We start from the raw sequence: 21,774 nt of genomic DNA, 5'->3' as shown, positions 1-21,774 counted from the left end.
ACTCCGTCCTTTATTGCGCAGTTAATTCCTTTTATACTAACAACAGTAGGTGGGATTACTGATATGTCATAGGGAGGCGACGACTAGCTTTCTACCTTTCCGTGACATTGCGAGATCTTCCGAACGGTGTACCCTACATTTTGGATTGCCGGTGATAAATACGCTGTCTGCAAAGTATGTGCAAATGTTGAATACAGTGCGCAAAATCAAAAAAGAAAGTGACTCTCTATATAGAGAGATTTTTAAGTTTCCTGGGGAAGCACTCAGTACAGCCAAGTGTTCGAATCTCACCCAGTAGGCGTCTCTATGGGGAGGAAGAGAGGCTCAGCCCGTTGACTGGTCCCAGAAGCCAGCGATGTCCTCCTGACTCGTCTATGATGGTATCTTCCCTAATAGTCTTCCTCTTTGGGGGTCTTTTTGTACTATTTTTTCTTTTAGGTGGAGCTTGAGTGAGTCTAGGCATACATACCTTTACTTTGATTGGCATAAAGTTCTCTTGCTTTGCTTTTAAAGGTATATGCTAGAAAAAATTCAGAGCGCATGCTCCATTGGGGAGTGGTTGCACCCTGGAGGTGGGTAACTTTGGGGATGGAGGTGTGTTTTGGTAGTATAATGATAGTATACAAGCAAAGTTCACCCAGAGGACATGATTTAGCGTGTCACTACTCCAGAACAGGGCACTTATGATACAAATCAGAGGTAAGGCCATAGGGTTGACAGAACCCCCATTGTTTCACCTCCTTGCTTCAGTCGATTCAATGCAGGGACCTTCCCTTCTTGTTCCAGTAGTTCCAGTTCCCTATCCCTGCGGTGATATCACAGAGCCTGGCCGTGGTGTCTCCACTCTGCTCCACCCTCCGTGTTGTTTCTCTTAGAGTCAGCATCCCAAGCTCCCCTGGTGTTGCTAACATCTAAGCTTGCAGGTTATGTTGCTGAGGGAATTATTATGGAACAGATCTCTTGCATATCCACTGCATTCCACCCTGGAGGTTTACCTTCCCTTAAGGGGGGGGACAAATCAGTAAGTCACCTCCAGCAATCACTCCACAGTCACACACAGAAATGTCAGGGCTCTGTGAGGTGTCCACATCTGAGCTGTTCTCATGCACTCCTCATACACACAGGGTGTTCAGAGACACGGGTCCTACCCTTGCACACACATGGGTGGTGCATTGTGGCAGTCATAGCATCTCTCTGGCCTCCTCTTGACACTCCCAGAGGCTGGCAGGTGCCTCAGCCCTGCGGTGGATTGCCCTGCTCTGCACTCATCGGAGGTGCCCCAAGGCATGAGGAATGGACACGGGGACCTCAGGTCAAGGAAGCACATCCCAGTGCTGCATTCTGTTGGTTTCCCAGGGGACGTTACTCTCAAAGTGAAGTAACTTCAGGACACTGACATTCATGGGATCCCCAGGAATAGCTGATGGCATTTGTGCTCACTCAGGTTCGTCTCCCCACACGCATGCAATTTGCGTGCTTACAACTCATCTCTACAATGTAAGCATGGACAACATTATCAGAAGTGAAAAAACAAAATAAAAAAAATAAATCAAAACAACATCAACAACTACAAAACATATAAAAGACAGGTTGGGCCTGTAATGAGTTACGTTATGAGTGATATGCAGAAGAAGATGGGCAGTATATTGCTACTAAAAAAACTTCTGGTCCTAAGTTTCTGAACTGCATCCTTGAGCTCCTGGTTCCTCACGCTGTAGATGAGGGGGTTCAGTGCTGGAGGCACCACTGAGTACAGAACTGCCACCACCAGGTCCTGGTGTGGGGACGAGATGGAGTGGGGCTTCAGGTAGGTAAACATGCCCGTACTGACATACATGGAGACCACGGCCAGGTGAGGGAGGCACATGGAAAAGGCTTTGTGCCGTCCCTGCTCAGAGGGGATCCTCAGCACGACCCTGAAGAGCTGCACGTAAGACAGCAGAATAAAACCAAAACACCCAAATGCCACACAGACACTAACCACAATAAGCCCAGCCTCCCTGAGGTAGGCATCTGAGCAGGAGAGCTTGAGGATCTGGGGAACTTCACAGAAGAACTGGTCCACAGCATTGCCCTTGCAGAATGGTAGTGAAAATGTGTTGGCAGTGTGCAGCACAGCAGTGAGAAACCCACAGCCCCAGGCAGCTGCTGCCATGTGGACACAAGCTCTGCTGCCCAGGAGGGTCCCGTAGTGCAGGGGTTGGCAGATGGCAACGTAGCGGTCATAGGCCATGATGGTGAGAAGATAAAACTCTGCTGACATCAGAATAAAAAAGAAAAAAACCTGAGAAGCACACCCTTGGTAGGAGATGGCCCTGGTGTCCCAGAGCGAGTTGGCCATGGATTTGGGGACAGTGGTGGAGATGTAACCGAGGTCGAGGAGGGCGAGGTTGAGGAGGAAGAAGTACATGGGGGTGTGGAGGCAGTGGTCACAGGCTACGGCAGTGATGATGAGGCCATTGGCCAGGAGGGCAGCCAGGTAGATGCCCAGGAAGAGCCAGAAGTGCAAGAGCTGCAGGTCCCGTGTGTCTGCAAATGCCAAGAGGAAGAACTCACTCATGGAGCTGCCATTGGACATTTGCTGGTTCTTGAAATGGGGGCATTGCCCTAAGAAGGAAAAGACGGGAAAATTACAGCAGAATTCTCTGAGCAAAGCCACGCCATTCTTCTTAGAAATCCACCCCCACACGAATTCCAGTGCATTTCCTCTCTTTGCTTTGTGCTGGCTGAGTGTGCTTTGAAGAGCAGGACTTCTGCCCATACGCTGCCAAGGAGTCAGCTGTGCCCTGCTGGTTTGTGACAGCAACCAATGTCAGTTGTAATCCACATTTAATGGAAAAGTTCAATACCTGCACACAGGACTCACAAGAGTGTAGTCTACAGAAGAGAGGCTTAGCATGTCTTTATGATATTTTTTCTCTGTTTTTTTTTTTTTATTTTATTTTCCAGCATCACAACTGGTGAGTACTATTTTTAGGGGTAGAAATCCTCATTCTTGTGATTGAAAGTGTGGAGTCTTAAGACAAAACAGGCAAAAGGGCTCAGTGCTCTGTGGCTCAGCGCAGTCAGGAGAGCTGCGGTGTCCATCCGTCTTGTTCCCAGCTGCCCTGCACTTTCACTTCTGCTACCTCGAGGATGACTGCACATACAAATTACTCTTAAAAAAAAAGAACAAATAACTGGACTCTGATGAAAGCAGGGGAATCTTGTTTCAAAGGGCAGATCTCCAAGCTCTTCTTTTTCCAGCACAGAGGTGTAGCTGTGATGGAGAGGGCAGGACACAGCCCCTCTCAGAGAGAAGCAGCAGGATCTGAGAGGAGACTGGCAACCTACAAGGGATGGCTCAGCACTCCCGAGGATCCTACAGGAGAGCCACACCTTTCTGGTGGGCAGCACGCAAGCCCAGCAGGACAGGCCAAACAGACGGTCAGGTGTCCTGAAGATAGTATGTCTTAAATGGAGTCAGCTCATCGCCCAGCAGACATCTACAGTAAAGGACCAAAAGAGAGCTGCCTGAATGCAGCCTCTCCCAATCCTTGCTTGCAATTTCCTCCCACTCCCTGCCCATGCCTCGGCTGCTTGGAGCTGTATTTGCCAGCAACTGTTTCTCTTTCCCCAGGTCTCCTCCCTGTCCCTGATCACAGATCCCATCTGTTGTGGTTTAACCCCAGCCAGCAACTAAGCACCACGAAGCCGCTCACTCACTCTCCCCCCCACCCAGTGGGATGGGGGAGAAAATCGGAAAAAGAAGTAAAACTCATGGATTGAGATAAGAACGGTTTAATAGAACAGAAAAGAAGAAACTAATAATGATAATGATAACACTAATAAAATGACAACAGCAATAATGAAAGGATTGGAATGTACAAATGATGCGCAGTGCAATTGTTCACCACCCGCCGACCGGCACCCAGCTAGTCCCCCGGGCGGCGATTCCCTGCCCCCACTTCCCAGTTCCTATACTAGATGGGACGTCCCATGGTATGGAATACCCCGTTGGCCAGTTTGGGTCAGGTGCCCTGGCTGTGTCCTGTGCCAACTTCTTGTGCCCCTCCAGCTTTCTCGCTGGCTGGGGACGAGAAGCTGAAAAATCCTTGACTTCAGTCTAAACACTACTTAGCAACAACTGAAAACATCAGTGTTATCAACATTCTTCTCATATTGAACTCAAAACATAGCACCGTACCAGCTACTAGGAAGACAGTTAACTCTATCCCAGCTGAAACCAGGACACCATCCCACCCAGTGTGTGCTCAGCTCTGCCCTGCAGACATCTTCTGGCAGCAAGGCACTGCCCAGGGGGATCTCCGTGCTGGCAAGTGTTACAGAGAATAGCAGATAAACCCTGAAGGGACCACAACAATGATGATAATGCTTTCTGTAGGCTGAGGTGGCTGAAGTGACTTTATCGGTTTTTTTTTTCCCTTGAAAAACCTATTCATCACTCACTGTAATACCGTAGGAGTCTCGGTCTCTTGTGCAAACCTGACAGCTCCATTACCATTTCCACCCACCATCACAGCTGGAAAGTGAAAGCACCAACCTTGGAAAGCACCTTGACTCCCAGGTAGCCCCTGCCTTGATGTCCGTCTTGAAAAGTGCCCTGTGAAGTGTCCCAGGGGTGATCTGGAGCTGTGAACAGCCCTGACCTGCACAGCACCCTCTTGAGAGCAGAACGACCCTGCCCTGCACTACTGGGGGTTGCTCCTTCCACCCAGAGCTTCTCCTTGCAGTGCCATGGGGAGCTCCCCAGGCAGGCTGAGTGCTGAGCCTGGAAGGCAGCAGAGTCCCTGCCCCAGCACACAGTCCCCTGGAGTGCAGGGAGCCTGCTCTGAAATACAGCCCTGGGCACCTCTAGCCACACACTGGGGCTTCACAGCTATTCAAAATTGCCTAAAAAAAGCCCCCTCCTTACAGATAACACAAGCTGTGGGCTGTGCCAGCTTTAGGAGATGCCTCCAGGAACTACAGCTGCATTGCCCTGCACCCAGAGACTTACCGTGTCAAGAGCTGCAATGATTTCTCCTCTTTTGAGCTCTCAGTCATCCTCCCAATCCTGACTGCCTTTAAGCTCTTAATCTGCCTTGCTCATTGCCCTGAGATACCCTGGGAGTGCCCTTCGCCCTGCTGCTCTTTGCAGAGGAGCTGCCCCTGGGCAGAGCTGTCTCTCTGCAGCGCAGGCCACTTGCCATCAGCTCCTTCCCTCCCAGCAGCCTGGACCAGCTCAGCAGCAGAGGCCCAGCCCAAGGCATTTTAATGACCCCTCTGGTGGCTTTGACGCTAAATCCATGAGCCTCAGACCCTGAGAGAAAGTTGATGAAACCTCTCAAGCACTCAAATTTGCATTCAGATGCAAATTCCAAAGTGTCTTGGAGCATTAATGGGTCCCACTGAGGGACATTACTGACAAAGCAACCCTGGGGGCTGGTTAAAGCAGAAAACAGGAGGCAGTGATGAAAGGTAGGCAACGGCAATGTAAAGGTGGCTCTGGAGGCTGAGTAAACCGGCATGTGTCTTATCAAGCCAAAGGGCCAGGCTCTGGCCCCTAGCCCTTGGGAAGGGAGATCCTGTCCCACACCCATGGCTCAGGGCTCTTCCTGCTGCAGTGTTTTGTAAGGACTTGCAATGCCAAGTGCAGGACTATGGTATGACACCTCCCAGGCTCTTGGGTGGAGACAAGGAGGCCATGACGGCATAGTGCTGTAAGGGTTAGGTGTCTCCCAATAGGCCTTGGTGACACAGACAACAGCCACAGCCACCTGGAGAAAGAATTCCGCTCTCCTGGGGGCTTTCAACCTTGTCAGCTCCCTTGACCATCTCCACCACAGGCTGTCCTGTGGTGTCCTATGCCTGCACCTGTTTCCTTGAAGGCTGTTGATGTCCACTGTGCTTACCAACCTTGCTCTCACTTGAGCATCTTCCTACCCTTACTGCTATCTCTCCATCCTCACAGGCTGTTCTTTGAAATACAAAGCTCCAGCTAATCCAGACTTTTTCTGGGTGGACTATTCTACCACAGCACTGCACTTGGAGTGACGTTGCCGGTAACTCAAAGTGACGTGAAATCCTCATGTCCAGCCTCAACTTCCAAGGCTCCACTTTGTGCCATTATTTTTTTCTCGTATTGTTTCCCAATTTTGAGAAAAACTCCCCCACCTCTGAAACCATGAAACCACACCTCAACCAGTCTCAGGATAGTCTGGGTGGCCATGCTCATCCTAAGGCAGACCTGTATGCAGGTGGCCTTGTTCATGGCAAGCATGCACCACTGGCTGGTATGGTGTCCCTTGTAGTGCCCAGGGCCTTCTCCTCAGCGTCACTGCTCAGCCGGTCAGGTCCAAGCCTGCTCTGATGAACGAGATTATTCTTCCTCCTAATGCAGGACTGTCCACTCCTCCTTATAAACTTCAAGAGGTTTCTGTTGGCCAGAGTCCCAGAGTTTCTCGGGGCCCTCTGGACTGAAGCTCCATTTTATCGGCTGTTAGTGCCTGTGTGCAGATAGCTCACCCTGATGGTGGTGTCTCTCCCAAGATAACAGCATGAGGAGGCGCAGGGCTTTACAGACCCAGGTAGGATCCACCATGAGCACAGCCTTCAAAACACCAAATGAAAGGTGGTTTAGGTGTTTTAGCAAAGGCTTGCTTTACATTTGCAAGATAACATTTAATTTAAATTAATCTGTTTCTCTTTAAGTCGTCTATCTGTAAAACTAAAATAAAATAGCCATTCCATAAATGCCTGGAGCAGGAGGAATGACACCTTTTCACTTTGCATTCACATGAGAATACTTCTGAAAGGACAACCAAGTATAGCCCTATCTTCAGATTTGCTGCACAAATGCTCTTCTCTCCAATCCCTGATGCACTGCAGTCATGCTGCTGGTCACTTGCCTGCCATAAAGTAACTAGAGATCTGTTGCACTAAGAGTAACAATGTAACAAAGATGCAACCTACCTGGTAAATTCTTACCATGTAAGCCAAAAAAGACAATGTTTTAATTTGAGCAGCGATAAAAACAGCATGCAACTCCTTGTTAAAAAGTTTATATTGCCTGAAATTAAATTGAACAGTGGTTATGATTTTGTGCCTCCTCTTTAATACCTTCATTCAGAAAATTCACAGAAGTTTCAAATTACATCATCTTGTAGTGAGGTTCTTGCATCATAAAGGAGTAAAATCATCACGGGAGAGCCGATTTTTAATAAGCTCTCTGCCATTCAAATTCCCAGAATCTTATGCTCTAAGCAGAAATGCACAACCCTGAGGCAGCCATACAATTTTCCATGCCCCAGGGGTGGAAGCACAGCCCTATCTTTTGTCATGGACTAATCCAAACTGCACTGGAACAAGGCGATGCCCCTGAACATTTACAATACATAGATGACATCATAGCCTCCATGCCGGTGCGGGCAGGGTAGACCTGGCCTCAATACCCGTGTGGGCGGGGTAGACCTGGCCTTCCTACCCTCCCGTGTGGGGTAGACCTGGCCTCCCTGCAAAGGCGAGAGGGGCAGACCTGGCCTCCCTGCCAGCGCGAGCAGGGTAGATCTGGCCTCTCTACCCAAGTGGGTGGGGTAAACCTGACCACCCTACTGGCAATGTCGGCGTAGACCTGACCTCCCTACCCACGCAGGCTGGGTAGACCTGGCCTCCCTACTGGCGTGAGCGGGGTAGACTTTGCCTCCCTACTGGCAAGGGCAGGGTAGACCTCGACTCCCTACCAGCACAGCTGGGGAAGACCCGGCCTCCCTGCCCGCCCAGGCTGGGTAGATGTGTCCTCCATACCCATGCGGGCAAGGTAGACCTGGCCTCCATACTAGCACAGCTGGGGTAGACCTGGCCTCCCTACCGGCAAGGACGGGGTAGATCTGGCATCCCTACCTGCGCGGGCGGGGTAGACATGGCCTCCCAACCCGCGTGGGCAGGGTAGACCTGGCCTCTCTACTGGTGCGGGCGAGGTAGACCTGGCATCCACACCCATCGGACGGGGTAGACCTGGCATTCCAACCGGCACAGGCGTGGAAGACCTGCCCTCACTAACCGCGCGGGGGGTAGAGCAGGCCTCCCTACACGCAAAGGCGGGTCAGACCTGGCCTCTCTACCCACAAGGGCTGGGTAAACATGGCCTCCCTACAGGCAAAGGCGGGCTAGACCTGGCATCCCTACCTGATGCTTCAGGGTAGTACTGTTACCCCTACTGGTACTCTGGGGTAGTTCCGGTACACCTGCTCGTGCTCCCAGATACAAATGGTGTCACAATGGGCGCGCAGGGGTAGACCTGCCCTCCCTCCCTGAACCTCTGGGGTAGGCCTGGTGACCCTACCTGATGCTCCAGGGTTGTACCGTTACCCCTACTGGTACTCTGTAGTAGTTCCGGTACCCCTACTGGTACTCCCGGGTACAACTGGTGTCACAATGGGTGCGCGGGGGTAGACTTGCCCTCCCTACCTGACCGTCTGGGGTAGGCCGGGTGACCCTACCTGATGCTCCGGGGTAGTACCGTTATCCCTGCTGGTACTCCCGGCTAGTACCGGTACCCCTACTGGTAGTCTGGGGTACACCTGGTGTCACAATGGGCGTGCGGGGGAAGACCCGCCCTCCCTACCTTAACTTCTGGTGTTGCTCTGGTGTCCCTATCTGATGCTCCGGGGTAGGCCTGGCATCCCTACCTGATGCTCTGGGGTGCTACTGTTGCCCGTACTGGTACTCCTGGGTAGTTCCGGTACCACTGCTGGTACTCCCAGGTACAACGTGTGTCACAAAGGGTGCGTGGGCGTAGACCCGCCCTCCATACCTGACCCTGTGGGGTAGACCTGGCGTACTGTTACCCCTTCTGGTACTCCGGTGTAGTTCCTGTACCCCTACTGGTACTCCCTTCTAGTACCGGTACCTCTGCTTGTACTCCCGGCTAGTACCGGTACCCCCACTTTTACTCCGGGGTACACCTGGTGTCACAGTGTGCACGCATCGGCGTAGACCTGCCCTCCCTACCTGACCCTCTGTGGTTAAGCCTGGCGTCCCTACCTGACCCTCTGGGGTAGGCCTGGTGACCCTACCTGATGCTCCAGGGTAGTACCGTTACCCCACACGCCCATCGTGACACCAGTTGTACCCGGGAGCACCAGTAGTGGTACCGGAACTAGACCGGAGTACCAGTAGGGATAATGGCAGTACCCCGGAGCATCAGGTAGGGTCACCAGGCCTACCCCAGAGGGTCAGGTAGGGAGGGTGGGTCTACCCCCACGTGTACACTGTGACACCAGGTGTACCCGGGAGTACCAGTAGTGATACCGGTACTAGCCAGGAGTACCATCAGAGGTACCGGTACTAGCCGGGAGTACCAGTAGGGGTAACGGTACTACCCTGGAGCATCAGGTAGTGTCGCCAGGCCTACCCTTGAGTTTCACATAGGGACGGCGGGTCTACCCCATGTGCCCATTGTGATACAAGGTGTACCCGTAGGGGTACCGGTACTAGCCGAGAGTACCAGTAGCGGTAACAGTACTACGTCGGACTATCAGGTCGGGTCGCCAGGCCAACCCCAGATTTTCAGGTAGGGAGGGTAAATCTATCCCCACGCGCCCATTGTGACACCAGTTGTACCCGGGGGTGCCAGTAGTGGTACCGGAACTACCCCGGAGTAGCAGTAGGGGTAATGGCAGTACCCCGGAGCATCAGGTAGGGTCACCAGGCCTAACCAAGAGGGTCAGGTAGGGAGGGTGGGTCTACCCACACGTGTACACTGTGACACCAGGTGTACCTGGGAGTACCAGTAGTGGTATCAGTACTAGCCGGGAGTACCAGCAGAGGTACCGGTACTAGCCGGGAGTACCAGTAGGGGCAACGGTAGTACCCTGGAGCATAAGGTAGGGTTGCCAGTCCTACCCCAGCGTTTCAGGTAGGGAGGGTGGGTCTACCCCCGCACGCCCATTGTGACACCAGGTTGTCCTAGTTTCAGCTGGGATAGAGTTAACTGTCTTCCTAGTAGCTGGTACGGTGCTATGTTTTGAGCTCAGTATGTGAAGAATGTTGATAACACCGATGTTTTCAGTTGTTGCTAAGTAGTGTTTAGACTAATGTCAAGGAGTTTTCAGCTTCTCATGCTCAGCCAGCGAGAAAGCTGGAGGGGCACAAGAAGTTGGCACAAGACACAGCCAGGGCACCTGACCCAAACTGGCCAACGGGGTATTCCATACCATGGGACGTCCCATCTAGTATAGGAACTGGGAAGTGGGGGCAGGGAATCGCCGCCCGGGGGACTAGCTGGGTGCCGGTCGGCGAGTGGTGAACAATTGCACTGCGCATCAATTGTACATTCCAATCCTTTCATTATTGCTGTTGTCATTTAATTAGTGTTATCATTATCATGATTAGTTTCTTCTTTTCTGTTCTGTTAAACTGTTCTTATCTCAACCCATGGGTTTTGCTGCTTTTTCCCGATTTTCTCCCCCATCCCACTGGGTGGGGGGGAGAGTGAGTGAGCGGCTTCGTGGTGCTTAGTTGCTGGCTGGGGTTAAACCACAACAGTCCATTTTGGCACCCAACGTGGCGCCCGAAAGGTTGAGATAACGGCAAACCTGACCAGAGCTCGTTAAAACAAATTTGTTATAAGCATTCATTATATTGGTCTAATAGTCGCTGGTCATTATGCTGATTTATGTGTTCTTAGAGTTGTTGCTCTGGTTTTTAAAGTTCTGTTATGTATCACCTCGCTTGCTGTATGTAGTCCCTCTTCTGCTGCTTATCATCTGTGGGAGGTGGATTAAGGTTTTCGCTTTGATGTATTGTATAACACTGGTTTATGGTATGATAAAGTCATCAGCTGTGGAATTAATCCGGTATTTGCACTCAGCATTGTCACCTTTATAGTGCGGGAGCCATCTGTGGGAAACTATTAATAATTATACCATTTACCTTTCCTCCTTGGAAAACCAGTCTATGAGTGGGATACCTTTCTTCCCCTCTCCTTTCTCCTTCAGTCCAGTTACAATGGTGTTTGGGAATTTTGAAAAATTTGAATACTCTTGGGATGTTGATACCAGCCCGGTCCTAGCCCTACTGCTGGGAATTAGCATGCTCCTGAATGTAGTTCAGCTCTTGTTTAAGGTTAAACAACTATTTAAGAAGATCACCCAGAGGTCTGCCCCGAGGCTGGATAATTATGAGTGGCAGGGTGTGTGGGGTAGGATGGGCAAGTACCTGGAAAAGCGGGCACCTCCAATGTTTTGGAAATTCACCCCTGAACAAGTGCAGAATCCAGAAGAACTAGTAAAATATTTGGAAAAGGTATGCTGTCACCCCGGCAGCTCCAGAGAGATACAAATCACTGCAACGTGCTGGGGCCTGGCCCGTGCCTATCGAGCCCTGTTCGACACAACTCAGCACCCTCAAGGGGAAGAGAAGGTCTCTGGACCTAACAACAAAACGATGAGCACTGCGGCCACCCAGACCTTGGTGACAGGCACCACGACCCCTCCAGCCCTGGCAATGAGAACTGTGGATACCCAAACCTCGGCAACAGGCACTGCAGCCCCTCCAGCCACGGCAACGAGCACTGCTGCTACCCAAACCTTGGTGACAGACGCTGCTACCCAAACCTTGGCGAGAGACGCTGCGGTTATCCAAAACCAAAACCCGGCGAGCAATACTGCAACTGAACCAGCGGATCAACCTGCACCAGTATCAGTTGCCCCCATACAGAAAAAGAAATATACAAAAAAATCAGCTCGCTTAGCAAAGGATGAAGGTGAACCAGGGTCATCACGGGAACAGGAGGAAGAGGCAGAACCAGAGGTAATAACCCGGTCCCTATCCTTGAGTGAGCTGCGGGATATGCGAAAAGATTTTGGCCGCCGTATAGGTGAGCATATTATCACCTGGCTTCTCCGATGCTGGGACAATGGGGATAATAGCTTGGAATTAGAAGGTAGGGAAGCCAAGCAGCTGGGATCGTTTGCCAGGGAAGGTGGCATTGACAAGGCAATTGGAAGAGGAACACAAGCCATCAGCCTGTGGAGGCGACTCTTGTCAAGTGTGAAGGAAAGGTACCCCTTTAAGGAAGATGTTATATGTCAATCAAGCAAGTGGACCACGATGGAAAAAGGTATCCAATATCTGAGGGAATTAGCTGTGCTAGAGACGATTCATCATGACCCGGACAACCCACAATTACCCAAAGATCCAGACGAAGTCCAATGCACACGACCCATGTGGCGGAAATTTGTACGGAGCGCACCATCGTCCTATGCCAACTCACTGGCAATAATGACCTGGAAAGACGAAGAGGCACCGACAGTGGATGAAGTGGCTCGCCAACTCCGTCAATACGAAGAAAATCTCTCCTCCTCCCTACAAGCCTGCATTTCAGCTGTGGAGAAGCTGTCCGAGGATTTCCAGCAATTCAAAGAGGATATGTCCTATTGCCCACCTGTAAGGACCAATGTCTCAGCTATTAGGAGTGAGCGCTCCTCTGCCCAAGAGAGAGAATATAGAAGGTACACACCGCGAGGTGCCCTGTGGTTTTACCTATGTGATCATGGAGAGGACATGAAGAAACGGGATGGAAAACCTACCTCGGCCCTAAATGCACGGGTACGTGAGCTGCGAGGAAAAACCACCACAAAAGGGGATTCTACTAGGAAAAATGCCGCTCCAGTTTCCAAACAGAGTAGAAGGGCTGATCTTCTTTCTGATCCTCTTGAAGGGACTTCTGAGCCAATTTTATGAGAAGTGAATACCGGATACTCTGGCCAGAATTAGAGGGGCCCTGCCTCCAGCCAGGTGGAGGAAAGGGATAACCGGGTCTATTGGACTGTGTGGATTCGATGGCCTGGCACGTTAGACCCACAGGAGTAGAAGGCTCTAGTAGACACCGGCGCACAGTGCACTCTAATGCCATCAAGTTATAAAGGGGCAGAACCCATCTGTATTTCTGGTGTGACAGCGGGATCCCAAGAGTTAACTGTATTGGAAGCTGAAGTAAGCCTAACTGGGAATGAATGGCAGAAACACCCCATTGTGACTGGTCCGGAGGCTCCGTGTACCCTTGGCATAGACTATCTCAGGAGAGGGTATTTTCAGGACCCGAAGGGGTATCGATGGGCTTTTGGTATAGCTGCCTTGGAGACGGAGGGCACTGAACAGCTGTCTACCCTGCCTGGTCTCTCTCAAGACCCTTCGATTGTGGGGTTGCTGAAGGTTGAAGAACAACAAGTGCCAATTGCTACCACGACGGTGCACCGGCGGCAATATCGCACCAACCAAGACTCTCTGATTCGCATCCACAAGTTGATTCGCCAACTGGAGAGCCAAGGAGTGATCAGCAAAACTCGCTCACCCTTTAATAGTCCCATATGGCCAGTGCGAAAGTCTAATGGGGAGTGGAGACTCACAGTTGACTATCGTGGCCTGAATGAAGTTACGCCACTGCTGAGTGCTGCCGTTCCAGATATGCTAGAACTTCAATACGAACTAGAGTCAAAGGCAGCCAAGTGGTATGCTACAATTGACATTGCTAATGCATTTTTCTCAATCCCTCTGGCAGCAGAGTGTCGTCCACAGTTTGCCTTTACTTGGAGGGGTGTCCAGTACACTTGGAATCGATTGCCCCAGGGGTGGAAACACAGCCTCACCATTTGCCATGGACTAATCCAGACTGCACTGGAAAAAGGTGAAGCTCCGGAACACCTGCAATACATTGATGACATCATTGTATGGGGCAACACTGCCAGAAGAAGTCTTTGAGAAAGGGAAGAAAATAATCCAAATCCTTCTGAAAGCCGGTTTTGCCATAAAAGAAAGTAAGGTCAAAGGACCTGCACAGGAGATCCTGTTTTTAGGAATAAAATGGCAAGGTGGACGTCGTCAGATCCCAATGGATGTGATCAACAAAATAGCAGCTATGTCTCCACCGACTAATAGAAAGGAAACACAGGCTTTCTTAGGTGTTGTGGGTTTTTGGAGAATGCATATTCCAAATTACAGTCTGATTGTAAGCCCTCTCTATCAAGTGACCTGGAAGAAGAATGATTTTAAATGGGGCCCTGAGCAACAGCAAGCCTTTGAACAAATTCAAGCAGGGAGATTGTTCATGCAGTAGCCCTTGGACCAGTCCGGGCAGGACAAGATGTTAAAAATGTGCTCTGTACTGCAGCTGGGGAGAATGGCCCTACCTGGAGCCTCTGGCAGAAAGCACCCGGGGAGACCCGAGGTCGACCCCTGGGGTTTTGGAGTCGGGGATATCGAGGATCCGAGGCTCGCTGTACTCCAACTGAAAAAGAGATATTGGCAGCATATGAAGGAGTTCGAGCTGCCTCAGAAGTGGTTGGTACTGAAACACAGCTCCTCTTAGCACCCCGACTGCCAGTGCTGGGCTGGATGTTCAAAGGGAGGGTCTCCTCTACACATCACGCGACTGATGCCACGTGGAGTAAGTGGATTGCACTGATCACACAACGGGCTTGCAAAGGAAACCCCAGTCACCCAGGAATTTTAGAAGTGATCACAGACTGGCCAGAAGGCAAAGATTTTGGAACGTCACCAGAGGAGGAGGTAACGCGTGCTGAAGAGGCCCCGCTGTATAATAAACTGCCAGAAAATGAGAGGCAATATGCCCTGTTCACTGATGGGTCCTGTCGCATTGTGGGAAAGCATCGGAGGTGGAAGGCTGCTGTATGGAGTCCTACATGACAAGTCGCAGAAACTGCTGAAGGAGAAGGTGAATCGAGTCAGTTTGCAGAGGTGAAGGCCATCCAGCTAGCGTTAGACATTGCTGAAAGAGAAAAGTGGCCAGTGCTCTATCTCTATCCTGACTCATGGATGGTGGCAAATGCCCTGTGGGGGGTGGTTACAGCAATGGAAGCAGAGCAACTGGCAGCACAGAGGTAAACCCATTTGGGCTGCCACACTGTGGCAAGATATCGCGTCCCGGCTAGAGAATCTGGTTGTAAAAGTACGTCATGTAGATGCTCACGTACCCAAGAGTCGGGCCACTGAAGAACATCAAAATAACCAACAGGTGGATCAGGCTGCCAAGATTGAAGTGGCTCAGGTGGACCTGGACTGGCAACTTAAGAGTGAACTATTTATGGCTCGATGGGCCCATGATGCTTCAGGCCATCAGGGAAGAGATGCAACATAGAGATGGGCTCGTGACCGAGGGGTGGACTTGACCATGGACACTATTGCACAGGTTATCCATGAATGTGAAACATGTGCTGCAATTAAGCAAGCCAAACGGTTAAAGCCCCTGTGGTATGGAGGACGATGGCTGAAATATAAATTTGGGGAAGCCTGGCAGATTGACTATATCACACTCCCACAAACTCGCCAAGGCAAGCGCTATGTGCTCACAGTGGTGGAAACAACCACCGGATGGCTGGAAACATATTCTGTACCCCATGCCACCGCCCAGAACGCTATCTTGGGCCTTGAAAAGCAGGTCTATGGTGGACACGGCACCCCAGAGAGAATTGAGTCAGACAACGGGACTCATTTCCGAAGCAACCTCATAGACACCTGGGCCAAAGAGCATGGCATTGAGTGGGTGTATCACATCCCCTATCATGCACCAGCCTCTGGGAAAATTGAGCGATACAACGGACTGTTAAAGACTACATTGAGAGCAATGGGGGGGTGGAACTTTCAAACATTGGGATACACATTTAGCAAAAACCACCTGGTTAGGCAACACCAGAGGATCTGCCAATCGGGGTGGCCCTGCCCAGTCAGAATTTTTACGTACTGTAGAAGGGGATAAAGTCCCTGTAGTGCACATAAAAAATATGTTAGGGAAGACAGTCTGGGTTACTCCTGCCTCAGCCAAAGGTGGGAAACCCATTTGTGGGATTGCTTTTGCTCAAGGGCCTGGGTGCACTTGGTGGGTGATGCGAAAAGATGGGGAAGTCCAATGTGTGCCTCAAGGGGATTTGATTTTAGGTGAGAATAGCCAGGATTAACCTGTATGATATTAGTTGCTATATAACCCTGCTACTGTATGTTATCAGTACTATAATTGTTATATGCTATATCCATAGTACTATAGTAAGAGTCACTTAGATCAAGCAAGAAAGAACTGTGATAAAAACTGAGCAAAGCGCGGTAGTGATGGAACCAGAACTGACTCCAGCATGCAACAATCCAACGGTGCACACCATCCTCCTGCTGCGTCCAATGTCACCTGCTCGTCACACTGCACTGAAGCCCAACTCTGCTCTACCGACTGAGAGGACTTTGCATCATCCCTCCTGCCCAGAAAGGCTGGTATGACAAATGGAGCCCAGAGTCAGGAACTAAATGAACTCAACGAACATTTAATGAACATAACCCATAAACTAAAAGAATGATATCTCTGTGTATGTATACATATATATAATTATATCATTGTTCATATGTCTCAAAGGGATGGAAAAGCTGATGATGATTAACCAGGATGTAACTAAAGGTATAGGAACTGAGCATGACGTCAATGGTATAGAATAAGGGGTGGATACTGTCCTAGTTTCAGCTGGGATAGAGCTAACTGTCTTCCTAGTAGCTGGTACAGTGCTATGTTTTGAGTTCAGTATGTGAAGAATGTTGATAACACTGATGTTTTCAGTTGTTGCTCAGTAGTGTTTAGACTAATGTCAAGGATATTTCAGCTTCTGATGCCCAGCCAGCGAGAAAGCTGGAGGGGCACAAGAAGTTGGCACAGGACTCAGCCAGGGCACCTGACCCAAACTGGCCAACAGGGTATTCCATACCATGTGACGTCCCATCCAGTATAGGAACTGGGAAGGGGGGGCGGGGAATCGCCGCCCGGGGGACTAGCTGGGTGCCGGTCGGTGGGTGGTGAACAATTGCACTGAGCATCATTTGTACATTCCAATCCTTTCATTATTGCTGTTGTCATTTTATTAGTGTTATCATTATCATTATTCGTTTCTTCTTTTCTGTTCTATTAAATCGTTCTTATCTCAACCCGTGGGTTTTGCTTCTTTTTCCCGATTTTCTCCCCCATCCCACTGGGTGGGGGGGGAGTGAGTGAGCGGCTGCGTGGTGCTTAGTTGCTGGCTGGGGTTAAACCACGACAATCGCTCATCCATGTGGCCCTCCACCCCCCTGCTGCCTTGTGTGATGGGGGTCAGGAATGGTGCTTTTTCCACCTCACCCAGGCCTGGTGCTGGCCTTTCCATATTCTTGCCCACACAGATTCCCCCCAGGGCCGTGTGAGTGGCAGCGGGAGAGTCTCAGTGCCCGTCATCATCTGCATCATCCTGGGGGCCCTTCTCTGCCTGCTCCTGGCCCTCCTGGCTGGGCAAGCACTAAGCACCAGGGCTGGGCGCAGAGGTTGGTCTTTCCACTGCGCTCCCAGGGGGAGATAGATACCTCCTGGAAGGGCTGCAGGGTGTCAGTGAGGGGCACAGGCAGAGCTGGGGGGATGAGACCGTGTGCTGCCAGCAGTCCCATGTACCACCCCATTGAGTGCCTGGCTGTGGGGCACCAGCAGCAAGGGGTGGAGAGAGCCCAGAGGCGGGGGGAGGTAGCGATGGGGTGAGGAGAGAAATGGCAGAGTGGGGCTGGGGGAGATGTGAGCAGAAGGGAGATGGCCAAGACTGGCAGTGCTCTGGGTAGTGCTGGGGGGCGGTCTCTGGGACAAGGAAGATGATGGGAGGAGTGCAGGGCAGCAGGGTCCACCTCCGTGGTGTCAGGCCCCCAGGCCGTCTCCTCTGCCCAGCCCTGCCCACCCCCTGGCTACCCTAGACCCGTGGGGCAGATAGGGGAAAGCTCCAGGTGGAGAAAACATGGGAGCTGCTCCAGGGTCAGACAAGGGGGGCATGACCCAGGGGCCAGAGGGGCATGAGCGCTGTCTCCGAAGGGATGATGCGAGGGAGACGCTGCCCCAGATAATCTCCACAGCGATGTTGCCCTCACTGGGGACGTGGCAGCTGTGCCTGGACAGTGCAGTGGGGCTGTGCCGTCGGGCCAGTCCTGGCCTGGCCCAAGAAACAGGTTTGGGGCAGCGCAGTGTGATCCCATTGCCCCTCTGCCTGTCCCTCTGCCAGCCCTGCCTCTGTCCCCAGGCTCCAGGAGTGCTCAGGAGCCCTTCCCTGAGGCCCTGTACGAGGAGATCGGTTACAGCCCAGTGTGGGAGAAGCAGGCGAGGTTTGGTCGCTCAGGTGGGTTTGGGTCCTCCCTGGAGGCACATGTGCAGGACCCTTTCCCCTGGCCCCAACCCCGGGCTGATTCCCTGAAGCCCCCCAGCCCATGGTCCTTGTGACACTGGGGCCACGTGGTCTGTGGGGAGACCATCCAGGTCCTGGGCCTGGAAGGGGATCTTTCTCCCAAACAAACAGCTTTGCCTGTCCCAGCGGGACAGCCCCTCTCTTCCTGCCCCTGCTCCCCATGTGACACCCGTGGAGTGAGGGAAGGGGCTGTCCTAGGGCAGCTCTGGGAGCACCTTTGAGACAGGGTTTGCCCCAGGGAGGCAGGGTGATTTCCCAGCCCTCCTCCCCATGCAGCCCCAGCTCTGTGGGTCCCCCTTCCCCAGCAGCACTGGCCACGAGCCAGGTCAGTGGGGCTCACTTTGCAATAGCCACTGTGCATCTCTGCAGGCTCCTATTCAGAGGAGTCCCTTACCCAGCTGCAGCCCTACCCGGGGGTCAGCGAGGAGGAGGATGGTCTGGGATCAGCGCCAGGTACCAGAGGCAAGAAGGAGTTGATCTCGCTGAAGACAAGTAATGGAAAGAGGTGTCACTCAGTGTCACCGCTGGAGATGGGGAGGACATGGGGGGGTCTCCTGTGGTGCTGCCAACACCAGTGTCTCAGCCCTGTGTCCCTGCGCATCTTCCCTCTGCTCTGCAGGACGTATCTTCTCACTGTCAACAGCTCCGCTCTCTTTTCAGATGTTCTTGTCCCACCTGGAGGTGACCCAGCAGGTGGTTATGATGATGCCAGGGAAGTTTCTGATCCCGTGGAGGATGTTGCCCCTGGGCAGGGAGAGAGGGAAATGCTCAGGGAGCCAGAGGAGGGAGCAGAGCCCAGGGATGCACCCGGAGGTGAGAGGGAAATTTAGCACTGCTGGTTCCTGGGGTGCCATCCCTGGTGCCACCCAAGTCACTGCTGTCCTGAGACCCCAGCTTCCTGGGAAGGGGGATACCTGTCCTGGGAGTCTTCCTTGGAGGGACTAGGGGTAGGAGAAGGAGCTGAATGTGGTGAGGAGCAGGGAGGAAGATGATGTAGAGACCCCATGGGCCGAACTGCATTGTCCTGCCTTGCTGCTTGCAGGGACCAGCCTGCGCTCCTGGAGAAGTGCTGGGGTCCCTGGAGCTGAAGAGACATGTGGCTCCTGTCCCTGGGGAGCCTGGGCTATGATGATGCTGAAGAGGTGTCTCTGGCACATCCCCCTGAGGACACAGCGGCTGTGACAACCGGAGCTCTGTGCACAACAGTCCCAGAGCCCCAGGCCATGAGAGCCCATCCCTGCTGTGCAGCCAGGAGGGAGAAGAGGTCTGTGGAGCTGGGAGAGCCGTGAGCACCAGGGAACCATGTCCCTTGGCCCATGGGCAACAGAAACCGCCTGGAATTTCCTCTATTTGTATTCCCATTTTTACGCTGTGCATCATCTTTGTTCGTAATAGAAGAGCTGTGTTCAGCTTTGACCCGGAGCTGGTGCTTGCCTGCCCAAGTGTCAGGGCATCTTCCTGAGGCTGATCAGGAGGAGCAGAGAACAAAGTCATGGAGGTGGGGAAATGGGCATGCCTCTGGGACAGCAGGCAGGTTCCCTGAGCTGAGGCTCTGCTCAAGCCAGTGGCGATGGTGGAAGGATAGTGGAGAGAAAACTCCAGCTGGGAGTCCCACAGCCCTGCCCATGCTCGTCCAGGCCAGACAGCCTTACCTGCTGGCACAGAGTGCTTCCCATGTGGTATGGGATCTCCGCCTGGAGTGGAGACACAACAATCTCAGCCCCTTAGCAGTGTCGCTCTGGTCCCAAAGGACACCTGGGCTGGACCAGCACCCTCACACCACATCTCCCAGTGCAGCCAGAAAGGATTCCTGAGCGTGCTGCTGCTGTCTATGCCCTCCCTGAGGTCTCCTCACAGGCACACTCTGCTGCCAAGCATTGTCCTTGGGTGGGGTGGGCCTAGGATGCAGGGCAGTGACCTGGGCTCAGGTCCAGCACAGCTGCCTGCTTCTCCTCCAAGAGGGGACTCAGCAGAGGCAGCACACACAGCCCTCCCCACCTCACAGCCAAGCCCTGGGTGGGCAGGGCAGGCGCACAGGGCCTGGAGAGGAGCAGTGCCTGAGCTCCAGCCCACACCTGCCTGAGGCTGGGCAGTCAGGGCAAAAGCACCACCCCTGGAGATGCCAGGGATTGAACCCAGGACCTCCCACATGCGAAGCAGGTGCTCTTCCACTGAGCTCCATCCCCTTGATGCCTGCCAGCAGGAGACACACTCTTCTCCCGTGATGTGTCTATGACAAGGGGAGCAGTCTGTGCCCCGTTGAGAATGACAAAGAGGAGAGAGACAGGGTCCTTTGCAGAGACCCCACAAAGGAGAGATGCCAAGTGCTGTGGAGCAGGGAAGGAGGGATGGCAGGAGACCACCCCAAAGAAGCACTGAATGGAGAGTCCTGTCCAGGGGAAGGCTGGGGGCTTGCAGTGCAAGAGGAAGGCTCATTCTAACCTGCAGATCTGCAGCTCCAGTGCACGGGCAGTGCTCTGGCAAGAGGTGAAGGAGCAAGGAGGGCCAGGGCAGGCTGGAAGTAGCCAGGCAGTCTCTGCAAAAATCTACAGGAGCAAATCATTGCTGAAGCCCGGGGTTGAACCAGGGACCTTTAGATCTTCAGTCTAACGCTCTCCCAGCTGAGCTACTTCAGCCCTGCCCCAGCAGCCCTTGTCCCAGTTCCACCCCTGCCAGGCCACAGGCTGACACACACATGAAGAGAGCTCCTGGGGGACATTCCCAGGGAAAAGCTGTGCCCAGCACCAGGCAGAGGGGACCTGTCCTCTGCCTGCCTCCATGGCCAGGTAGACTCCAGGTGTGGGGTGGGTGCCAGCTTACAGTGGGAGTGCCAAGATATGTGTCGGGCCTCAGTTACAAAGGTGAGTGGTGAAGGCAAGCGGGCAGGCCAGGCACACGCAGCAGCCAAAGCTGGAGGTGGAAGGAGGGTGGGGTTGGTGGAAGACCTCTCTCATAGGGGAGAGAGGGCCCAGGGGAGGCAGAGCTTTTGCTGGTGCTGAGACAAGGGGAGTCAAAAGAATCTCAGTAGACATAATAAAGGGGGATGAAAGATGATGTTTAGCGCTTACATTGCTGAAATTAGCTGAGGTAGAGACAGGCCTTGATAAGAAGAGCTGGTACCAAGAACCAGCCAATGAGGCAGAGACAGTTCCTGATAAGAAGCAGGAGCTGGCCCCAAGAGCCAGCCAAGACTGGTCTTGTAACTTGGGTGAATACCAAGAAACCTCTGAGCCTGCGCAAGAAAAGAGGTTACTAGCGGTGACGGAGTCATCTATCTTCATCTCTGCGACGACCACCATAAAGAGGCACTGTGCAAGCACAGTTGAGAGGAGACTATGGAAATGACCTCTCGGAACTCATTTTAATATGCAGCGGGGATACTGCATATGTATAGGCGTATTGTGAATATGTAACACATGATTTTATAAATTTCAAGCAAACTGCCGAGTCAGGCGTGCACGACTTTGGTGGGACTACCCCCCGTGCTGCCCAGCACTGAATGAACATACTTACTTTATAACCTCACTGATTGTAGAGTCAGTTTTCTGCA

General features: G+C 52.5%; 1 protein-coding gene and 1 non-coding gene across 2 annotated transcripts; both read right to left on the bottom strand.

The window, feature by feature from the left end:
- Nucleotides 1–1,606: 1,606 nt before the first annotated feature.
- Nucleotides 1,607–2,578, bottom strand: LOC121233062 (olfactory receptor 14C36-like). The gene has a single exon (XM_041121654.1). The coding sequence runs from the start codon at nucleotides 2,576–2,578 to the stop codon at nucleotides 1,607–1,609; it is 972 nt and encodes a 323-aa protein (XP_040977588.1).
- An 18,209-nt stretch (nucleotides 2,579–20,787) lies between these two features.
- On the bottom strand, nucleotides 20,788–20,860 carry TRNAF-GAA. Its single transcript has one exon. It is a non-coding gene; the product is annotated as a tRNA-Phe (tRNA).
- Nucleotides 20,861–21,774: the final 914 nt, after the last annotated feature.

This window comes from Aquila chrysaetos, assembly GCF_900496995.4.
Source record: "Aquila chrysaetos chrysaetos chromosome W unlocalized genomic scaffold, bAquChr1.4 W_unloc_5, whole genome shotgun sequence".
NCBI classification, from domain to species: Eukaryota; Metazoa; Chordata; class Aves; order Accipitriformes; family Accipitridae; genus Aquila; species Aquila chrysaetos.
The sequence above is the reverse complement of the archived record's forward strand: the minus strand, read 5'-3'. Positions and strand labels throughout refer to the sequence as shown.